A 10,181-nucleotide genomic window follows, 5' to 3' on the forward strand; every position below is an offset into this window, starting at 1 on the left:
ATACCATGGCTATCAGCCAATTGGAATTCAGAATTCAAACCATCCGGTTAATAATTAAGCAGTGAGGTAAATATACACAGATAAATATGAATGTATCCAGGGATATGCTAGTAATGCGTTAATGCAGTGTTTTATTTTTACAAAAGTTCAAATACTCTTACTTTGAAAAAACAGCTTTTCACTTCCTGGTCAATTTATTCATGGTGCCTGCTTCTCAAAACAGCAGGGATCAGGTAGTTTACATTTTCAACTAGACGTTTTGTGGAATAAAATAAACATCATATTCAGAACAATACCATGTCAGACACGGTAAGTGGCACTCTTTAACTGACCTCTTGCTGGTTTATAAATCGATTGAAGAGACGGGTTCTGCTATGCTAGCTAGCATGCTATCCGCTATAATGTGGGCCAAGATTGAACAGTGTTTGCTACAAGCTATGCTAGTTAGATACAGCATATCTAAACAAGTGCCACAGTGCACAAACGTTCTAGTATTAGGTCTTACTTTCGCAAAATTTTAAAAAAAGTATCTATAACATAGTTCTCCATTCGGTGCACCACGTATTGATTCAACTTATTCTTTTGTGGCAGTTTGGAAAGGATACAGGTTGAAAGTCCAGTAGGATGGCTACATGTGTTGTTTTAACGTAAGGTTTAGTATGTACAGCACCTGCCAATGGGACACATTTCTTCCGGAGTCAACATTTTTATATAAGCATTACTCTCTCTTTATATTCCAGGAGACAAAACCTTCAAGCGGAGAGGGGGGAGAGAAGAAGGATGGAGAGTATATTAAACTGAAGGTTATTGGCCAGGTAAGAGATTATGCAGAAATATTGACGCCTGTAAGCTATTACAGTCAGTGTTTTTTTTCCTTATATGTGCAAGTCAGAAAGGACAGCAAGAAAGCCATGTCCTGAGTAAAAAAAAAAGCATTTTCAATGGAGATTCTCTTGGGTTTCATCTGGCTTTGTAGTGCAGTACCAGTAACACACAAGACTGAGTTTCACCAGTTAAAGGTCCACTCAGGGATTTCAAGAACACAAAATGTTTGTGGTTTGTTTCAAATTACATTCTTAACCAATTTTAGGCAGGTCCTAACATGTACAGAATAGGTGGGAGCACAAAAATGACAAGGGTTCGTGGGCATCATTGTGGCAGCAGCTTTGCCGTGAATAATGGCTGATCCACTGTGTCTGTCTCAGAGAGAGTGGGATAGGCACAAAAAAAAATCACACTTGGGTATAATACACCTTCGACATGTTTGGAATGGTAATCAAAAGCAACCGGCAAGTTATTACTTTCACAACTATTGGCTGAAAGTTTGCTGAAGCCACACTGTGTCGTTTAAGCCGTAATATATATAGACCAAATTACATTTCCCTTTCAGGACAACAGTGAAATTCATTTCAAAGTGAAGATGACGACACATCTAAAGAAGCTAAAGGAATCTTACAGCCAAAGACAGGTATAGTGGTATTTTACCAAGTATCTGTTTTTAAGCCAAGCCATTCCCCCCGCACTGTCAGGTTTTGACCGAGTTTGGGTTTATGGTTCATGTTGTGCTCCCGTTATCTGACGCAGCCATGTGTTTCCTTACTGAAGGGTGTACCCATGAACTCTCTACGGTTTCTCTTCGAAGGACAGAGAATCTCAGACAACCAAACCCCGAAAGAGGTATCCCAACCCATTCCACTTCCTTCGGCACCAGTCTGCTTCTCCAGCAAAACCATGCTTAGTCTTGCCATACCAAACATGAGGCGACAGCCCCCCAGGCAATTCAAGCACTGTCGTAAATGTGTCTCCTGTCTATTAATTTAAATTGCCTATTTGAATGTATAAGTTAAGTGTGTTTTCTGTGAGCCTTTAACATGCTCGCAGATATCTTTTTTCCTCACAACCTTGTCTTACTTTCTTTGTTCTCCGTCTCCCTCCCTAGCTTGGAATGGAAGATGAGGATGTCATCGAGGTTTATCAGGAACAGACTGGTGGGCATTGGAATGATTAGACTTGCTATATTTTTCTCATTTTTTATTATTATTTTTTTTAAATGTATTTTGCTTTTGTGTTTCAAACCATCTGGATCATGCAAACTGTATTGGGGCTTCCATGTGTTTGGGCAAATACAATAGGAAAAGGGATAGATTTTTAAAGAGAAAAAAATATATAGCTTATCATCACACAATAGTCTACTCTCCCTCATTTGCAATGCAGGTTAACATTGTAGTGTGAATAGTGCCATAGTCAAATGTTCCATCTTGAGAGATGACAGATTCGGGGGCTGTTCTCAACGCTGCCTGATGTGGGCTGTATATCAGTCATATGTCACTGATTGTCTACAGATTTTCTTTTTTGTACCACAGAGATGTTTTGTCTGATAAAAAAATTTGTCATTTTCACCCCAATGCCTCTTCACTGTACCGGGGTTTTTCAGAATCTATGACATATTTGCTTCTCTGTAAATCAGATGTGTTCAACTTCCCCTAATGAATGTCCGTCACATTCTCAGACTCTGCTAGATATATCTCTTTCATACTCAAGGTTGGAATATACTATCTCTAAATGCTAAACCATTGTTTTAAGAAGTTGTACAATCTTATTGTTGATGGATCTGGTCTAATAATATTTAAAAATGAAATGTTTTTTTTTAAATAATATCGCTGAATGTGATTAACGTGTACATTTTGTATCCAATTTTGTGTATGGTTTCTTTACTATCTATGTTCTAAATTGTTGTTTTTAGTTCTGTATTTGAATTATAATACTCAATTTATTCAGGTCATGCCAGTTATACATTACAGCTTTACTCTGTGCTATCTCTGGCTTCTTCTTGGATTTAAATGCGTGTTTAGTGTTTGTGTGTCTCTATGCCGAGATAGGAAGTCTCGCTGTTTCGCACCACGACAGTGTCCACAAACATAGTATTGATGTCAATGCAACAGATGGCTCCTATTAATGGAGACATTGATCCGGGTGGTTTGAAGCTATAGGATGCTATTTTCTCTTCTTTTTAATAAAAGTTTCAATACAAACTGGACTGTGATGATGCTTTCCAGCCTGGATGCGGGTGTGTATATGCCATGACAGATCAGACAAAGGGGACTGTTGTTAAGCTGAACTGCAGATTGGCTTCCAACAGAGGGCACTCTTGGGGTGTTTATGACAAGGAGTGACTGAGCGAGCGCACACATTCATTTGACATCTCACATTCCACAATACATTATGAAAACAGCTTTGACCATGTACAGCAGTGCTATTCAACTCTGGCCCTGGAGGTCCAAAACCTCTGTTTTTCATCCTGTCCTAATTAGGCACTGGTTCAGACCTGGGACACCAGGTGAGTGCAATTAACTACCAGGTAGAAACAAAAAACACATGTTTTTACCCTCCAGGAACTGAGGGCCTGGATGTACTTTGTCAAACACAAAGGGGATCGACTATGCTGCATATCTTCCATTCAAGGTCTTGGACAATGGAACAGCCTAATTGTATAGCATTAAAAAAACTGTTGTGATAAACCAGGGCTGCCCAGCCCTATTCCTGGAGATCTACTATCCTGCAGGTTTTCTCTCCAACTCTGATGTAGCACATCTGATTCTAATAATTAGCTGAATGAAAAGCTTAATCAGGTTAGTCACAAATGGGGTTGGAGTGAAAACCTGCAAGGCAGTAGATCTTCAGGAATAGAGTTGGGCAGCCGTGCATAAACAAAGCACATGAATGACGGTCAATGTATATCACCTTCACTCCTGCAATGCAGTTTTTAATTAGACATTTTACATATTGCGCATCTGAAGGAGAAAATGCAAGCACAGAACTGCATGGATGGAGGTTCCTGTAGCGTTCATCGCTGCGCATAGGGAATATTTATTTGAAAAGGGTCTGATTTCAGGGGAGGCCCAGGGAAGGGAGTAAGGTGTGGAGGTTGAAGGGAGGAGGAGAAAGAGGGAGTGGGAAAAGAGGAGTGCAGGAGGAGGTAGGGAATATAGATTCATTGACCAGTGACAGGACAAGGAAAACAGAGCAGATACTGCAAGAAGAGAGAATTAAAGAGGGAAAGCGGAGAGGACAGACATAGAGGGACAGAAAGCATATGGGGGGGGGGGGCTCAGGGTCAGGTCAGTAAACAGTGTGTGTGTGTGTGTGTGTGCGCACACTGGTCTCCAGGGTCCAGGCTCAGGGTTAAGACTGCCTGGAGGAGATCGGGTTTCCGAGCCTGGGATACCTCACAGTGGTAAAACACTACCAGATGTGGGCCAGTCAGGAGGCCGGGGGAGGGGTGTGTGTGCGTGTGTGTGTGTGTGTGTGCGTGTGTGTGTGAACATGTCTCAGTAATATATACAGTATATCAACTCAGTTACAACATATCCTGTACAGACCTTTACTATTGTGCTTGCAGAACACTGAACGTTCATCGTATTTGTGGATCCCGTCCCCCAACATTGAGGCCTTACCTTACCGTATACAACTTGGAAACCTAGCAACAGATAATCACCTATAAATGTCTCTCTCTCTCTTAGATGCAAAAAACTAAAATCCATTGTACTATCTCTGATTGGAGATAGCGTTATCTTTTGTTGCTCTGTCTCTCCGTGATCCTTGTTGACCTTGTAACACAGCGACAGTGATATGTCTTTTTGAGATTATTTATGGTCCACAAGATCACATTCTCAGCTTGATGCACCAAATGTTCACCGCTGCCTAAATGTTTTTCTTACATTCCACCCTATCTATGGCACAACCAAAACAAAAGGGCGAGAGGTGAACTCCAAATAGGAGATAGGGAAAAAGAAGGGATATCACATTACTGCAGAAAGGTCCGCTGATGAAATTTCCTGTTGGTAAGCTGTAGGGGCAAATCTTCTCACATTGCCGGTCTTGTCTTTACCCTTGCTTTAAGTCATCGTGATGTTTATTTTTCTACACAGATACCATAGTCTTTATTCATCTCTCTCTGATACACTATCGACTTGACACCTAGGGGCATTGGAGCAAGTATTCCACAGCTAAGCAGGTTGAGTGGAAGAACCTGGAGGGTAGAATCTGAGATCACAAGAAAAACAAAATAGCCACATTCAGTATAACTGCGACATTTCCCGCATTACAGGTATTCTTGTGCATGCAGAACTTACGGGTAATTGGGGTTTTGAATTTAAATCTTCAAACATTGGCGAGACAGATGTGGAATCTTCATTCAACTCAGTGCAGGGTTTATTTTGCCTTGCTTTAGACTTTAAACAAACTAAAAGCATCTCCAATGAACAGCAATGACATAAAGAGGGACAGAAGAAAAAAAATTGTAGCATTTTATTCTGTGAAACTGTACAGATACAAGCCATATTGCATTAAGAAACATCAAGTAGAAACATCAAGATTATAATTATTATAAATACATATGTTTAAAAAAAAAAGTGTATATTTACAATGTGACCTGTAACGTGTCAATTTAATAGCAACATCTTAAAGCTAGATTATATCCCTAAAGACTCCCTATTCTCCATGTAGTGGACATGGTCACCACAGGCCTCTGGTCAAACTTAGTGCACTAGATGAGTAAAAGGGAGCCGTGTGACTGACACACACACACGCACGCACACACACACACGCGCCGCATACATGCACGCACACACACGTAATCCAACACAAAAAGCAAGTGTATTTGCTATCTGTGTCTGAACCATGATGATTGTTCTACTGAGATGCTTTCAAGTTAGTCTAAAGGTAACACCAGCCACACTTAGCAAAACATTTTACATTAAGAGTTGTACAGAAGAACTAGCAAAACACAGTGATTCCAAAAAACATTCCTTTCAACCTGACCAGAGAAAAACATAAGACACATTGGTCTTGTCAGACTTTAGTTCTGTATCCTGGTTTTTCTTTGGTTGACAAACTCACTCCATTATACAAAATAGCTGAAAAACATTTTTGAAATATGAAAAGTTCATGTCAAAACAAATCCTTTGTCTGTTGCCACTATGAAATCACTGTTGCACAATGTGGTTTAAAAGTCACGTTTAAATGAGGTTATAAAATTTTCATTTGCAATTTGAAATGGGGGTAATGGAAATGTCAAACCGCTCAAAAAAAAACTAAAAAAACAGTCCCTGTCAATGGCTCGTCGGTCTGTCAGGAGGGACATTCTCAAAAGTCAGAAGCAGTTTTGCCAGAGTTCAAATGTCCCATAGGAGTTGGGATATGCTAGGTCAAGTTTTATAAAATAAAAATAAAAAAAAACGACATATTACTCCTCCACATGCTGCTTTAAAAGATCATACCGTCGTCTCTCCTTGGTTGTTGTTGCTGAGCCGTTTGTAAAACCTACACCAGCTCTGTAACGTCTTCCCGGACCAGATCCAGAACCCGGATGTGATCCCCACAATCATCGTCATCAGGTACTTGATCATGAACACGGTGAAGTCCGGGGTCATCGGGGCAAAGTTATTGGTCGGGCACGGCACGGCAAAACGCTTGCACGTCTGCATGTGCCAGGTCTTCTCCCAGTGGTCGCGGAAGGCCTGTTCGTAGAAGTAGCAGGCGATGACGATGGTGGCCGGGACCGTGTAGAGCACGCTGAACACCCCTATTCTCACCATCAGCTTCTCCAGTTTCTCAGTCTTGGTGCCGTCGTGCTTCATGATGGTTCTGATCCGGAACAGGGACACGAAGCCAGCCAGCAGGAAGGAAGTTCCGATGAAGAGGTAAACAAACAGGGGGGCCAGGACGAATCCTCGGAGCGAGTCCACGTTGTAGATCCCCACGTAGCACACCCCTGTGAGGAGGTCCCCATCCACCTGCCCCATGGCCAGGATCGTGATGGTCTTCACCGCTGGTACCGCCCAGGCTGCTAGGTGGAAGTACTGCGAGTTAGCCTCGATGGCCTCGTGACCCCACTTCATCCCGGCGGACAGGAACCAGGTCAGGGACAGGATGACCCACCAGATGGAGCTGGCCATGCCGAAAAAGTAGAGGATCATGAAGAGGATGGTGCAGCCCTCTTTCTTCGTGCCCTGGGCCACGGTCTTGTAACCGTCGTCTTTGAACTTGTCTATGCAGACAACCTTATCCTCCAGGAAGAAGCCGGCCGTGTAGGCCACCGCCACCATGAAGTAGCAGCCCGAGAGGAAGATGATGGGTCTCTCCGGGTAGCGAAACCTCCTCATATCCACCAAGTACGTGAGCACAGTGAACAGTGTACTCACACAGCACAGGATCGACCAGATGCCCACCCAGAGTTTGCCAAATTTAAGTTCCTCCTCACGAAAATACATCAGCCCATTGGGCTTGGTGGACTCGCATGGGGCACCACAGTCGTTCACACCCATGAATTTGTAGTTGAGGTAGCCTGGGACCTGAAGTTGAAGGGGACAAGAGAATGGCTGGGCTGCAGGGCGGACCAGGTGAGGGGGTAAGGTCATGAGCTCAGGAGGGAAGGGAGGAGGGTCCGAAGTAGCGATGTCCGTGTCTGATGTGTTCTGACCCACGCAGATCTCCCCAGCGCCGTGCACGGGGAAATTCTCGCACCGGAGTCTCTCTGGCCACTGAAACCCGAACTTGTTCATGAGCGCCTCGCAGCCATGGCGTGCGCGCTCGCACAGTGATCGGCATGGGGGGATGGCTTGTTCTAGAACGGTGCACACCGGCGCATACATGGAACACAGGAAGAACTTGAGGTCCATAGAACACTGGACCTTCACGAGCGGGTAAAACTGATGGACCTCCAACCCCGCATCCTCCTGGTTTGTGTGTCCCAAGAGATTCGGCATGATGGTTTGATTATATGCAATGTCCGTGCATAGCGGGATGGAAATTGGCTGACAAAAACCATGTTCTGGTATAGAAATGCCCTTCTCGCTATGATACTGACCGGTGCACGGCTCCAGCAGAAGGGACACATTGACCAGCGCAAAGCCCGTTATCCAAATCCACCCCCAGGTTCTCCTTACCGCCATGATAGCAGCCCCTGTGTTCAGAAGAAAAAAAAGTGTCAAAGAATGTTACTCCGGAGCTGAGATAAGCTCCAAAAAACAAAATTTCTGTCCACAAAAACGTTTAAATGTCTGAACCTACTACGCTGATATCAAAAGGGAATAGACTTAAGTAGAAACACGTTTAAATGTTTGATAAATGGCCTCGGTAGCTCTCCCACCACATTCCGTATTCTAATGTTCATGGAACTCTCGAAGAAAATGGAGGATTGTTGGAGAGATAGAATATTCCAATCAAACCACTGAAAACATGGACAATTTCAATAAAGACTATTGTAATTTCGTAGACCTCTTTACTGACCTGCTTCTTCGTTATATAAACAAATGTATGCCTATCACTTGAAATGGGAATTCGTAATTTCTTGCCGATTCCCAAAAGTCCTTGTTAGATCACATTAGGTTGATGCAAAGTTGAAGTCCGTAAATCCTCGTGTTTTTCCATCTCACTTTCCAACAACTCAGTCAGTGTTCAGCTCCGGGCGCATTAGGCTATTTTACTACGTTTTTCCCGGCTCAAAAGAGAAGTAATAGGAAAAGCTGTTCAAAAACGCCTACTAGGCTACTCCGGAAACTAATTCTTTCCACACCGTTAGAATTGTGATCTGCCTAGCTGGATAAACTTGCAAGTTCGAAGATTGGTTCCACACACTCAACTGAGTTTGATCCGTTTCTAGGAGCCCATCGCTCACTACTCCAGCGTATTTTCGGGGGCGCCTTGAAACCACACTTTCTCCACCAATTGAATGATTTGTTTTCTCACGTCTCGTAATTGATTGGACTGAAGCGAAAAGGGTGGAGTTTTGTCCTGTCTTCATAGAGTAGACTTGCTACAGAGTAGGCCTAAAGCAGTATAAACGTTTACGTTCACAACATGTTACTTTGCTGGGAGTTGTCACAGACATTCTTGAATATTCGATCTCCAACTCACATTTGAAATTGAAATTAAATTTCTAAAAGCGTTTAACTGAATACAAGAATTAACCACAGCGTGGGTAATTTACTAGACATTCAAACATAAACATTTTGCGTTGAAAAATAACATTAGGCCATTAGCCTATTATACTCTACAGCTTATTGCAAGCCCTATATCTGCTTTTGTTTGTCAGGAAATAATCCAGGGTTAAGGCCTTAAGTCATGCCTGTGACAAAGTAGAGTAATAATGGACATATTTATGGTATTGTTTATTTCAAAATGGAACATTTCTGGTAAATCATCTTGTAATGGGGACTGGAGAGGCTGTGTGTTATATGTTAGGTGGCTAATAATTTTTTTCTCATGAAATCAACTATAGGTATGTTTTAGTACATATACATTTTTAAAGAAAAGCCAACACAAGTCTTTAAAATACAAAACATGTTCAGGTTGTTTGTGAGGTTTGAGATTAATATGCATGCTTGTGATGCAACAAGGGCTGGTGACACAAACTTTATGTTGTAACACCTGGTGACACAAACTTTATGTTGTAACACCTGGTGACACAAACTTTATGTTGTAACGCCTGGTGACACAAACTTTATGTTGTAACGCCTGGTGACACAAACTTAATGTTGTAACACCTGGTGACACAAACTTTATGTTGTAACACCATATCCTGTATTCTTTATGTAGTGACATTGTTGTATGGATTTTTTTAGCCTCACTTCTTTCCTAAAATATATATATAAATATATAATTATTATTTTTTGGTGACGTCATGGCTCTGTAGAGATGGTGGTCCATTGTGTTGGAGGAGCTGACGGGGAGGAAATGCCTTGATGTTTTCCACTCATCATATGAATTTGCTGCTCTCTCTCTCTCACCTTCTTTCTTCTCCGTTCTGTTTTTCAGTCGAGGCTCCCAGTGCAGAGAAAGCCATACAGTACATTCCCCACCCCCCTCCCACTCCTCTCTTCGCCTTCTCCCTCTGTTCCCCTCAGAGAGACCAGCGGAACACAAGCCCCGAGGTCGGCAAATACAGCTATGTATTTATACCTTCCCTCTGAATCCATGCAGCAGCAACAAGCCATATGGGAATGTTTTTGACTGGGGGCTGAAAGCAAGCTGCGATTAAAAAGAGGGAGCTCTGTACTGTGTGTCAGTGTGTGTGTGTGTGTGTGTGTGTGTGTGCGCGCACATGTGCGTGACTGCATATGTGTGTGTTTATAACCTAACTGTCACTGCTGTTTCTCAATGGGCCCTACTAGCCTAAAGAC

General features: G+C 42.6%; 2 protein-coding genes across 3 annotated transcripts; one reads left to right on the top strand and one right to left on the bottom strand.

The window, feature by feature from the left end:
• Nucleotides 1-95: 95 nt before the first annotated feature.
• Nucleotides 96-3,032, top strand: sumo1 (small ubiquitin like modifier 1). Of its 2 annotated transcripts, none has more exons than XM_010886538.4 (5): nt 96-309; nt 741-815; nt 1,391-1,468; nt 1,606-1,677; nt 1,940-3,032. In XM_010886538.4, exons 1-5 carry the CDS (start codon nt 298-300, stop codon nt 2,006-2,008), a joined length of 306 nt encoding a protein of 101 aa, XP_010884840.1. In that variant the 5' UTR covers nt 96-297; the 3' UTR covers nt 2,009-3,032. The 2 variants fall into 2 exon arrangements, with proteins under 2 accessions (XP_010884840.1, XP_010884839.1); XM_010886537.4 differs by lacking the exon at nt 96-309 and adding an exon at nt 453-647.
• Nucleotides 3,033-5,292: 2,260 nt separating this feature from the next.
• On the bottom strand, nt 5,293-8,679 carry fzd7b (frizzled class receptor 7b). Its single transcript, XM_020042542.3, has 2 exons — nt 8,290-8,679; nt 5,293-7,963 (listed from the first exon to the last, which is right to left on the bottom strand). Exon 2 carries the CDS (start codon nt 7,950-7,952, stop codon nt 6,273-6,275), a length of 1,680 nt encoding a protein of 559 aa, XP_019898101.1. The 5' UTR covers nt 7,953-7,963; nt 8,290-8,679; the 3' UTR covers nt 5,293-6,272.
• Nucleotides 8,680-10,181: the final 1,502 nt, after the last annotated feature.

The sequence above is a fragment of the Esox lucius genome, chromosome 22, assembly GCF_011004845.1.
Source record: "Esox lucius isolate fEsoLuc1 chromosome 22, fEsoLuc1.pri, whole genome shotgun sequence".
Lineage (NCBI taxonomy): Eukaryota > Metazoa > Chordata > Actinopteri > Esociformes > Esocidae > Esox > Esox lucius.

Coding starts and splice junctions, on each gene's coding strand:
- sumo1 (XM_010886537.4), top strand. Junction 1,469..1,605: donor AATCTTACAGCCAAAGACAG/GTATAGTGGTAT, acceptor TCCTTACTGAAG/GGTGTACCCATGAACTCTCT. Junction 1,678..1,939: donor ACAACCAAACCCCGAAAGAG/GTATCCCAACCC, acceptor CTCCCTCCCTAG/CTTGGAATGGAAGATGAGGA.
- fzd7b (XM_020042542.3), bottom strand. CDS start 7,952: ATGGCGGTAAGGAGAACCTGGGGGTGGATTTGGATAACGGGCTTTGCG.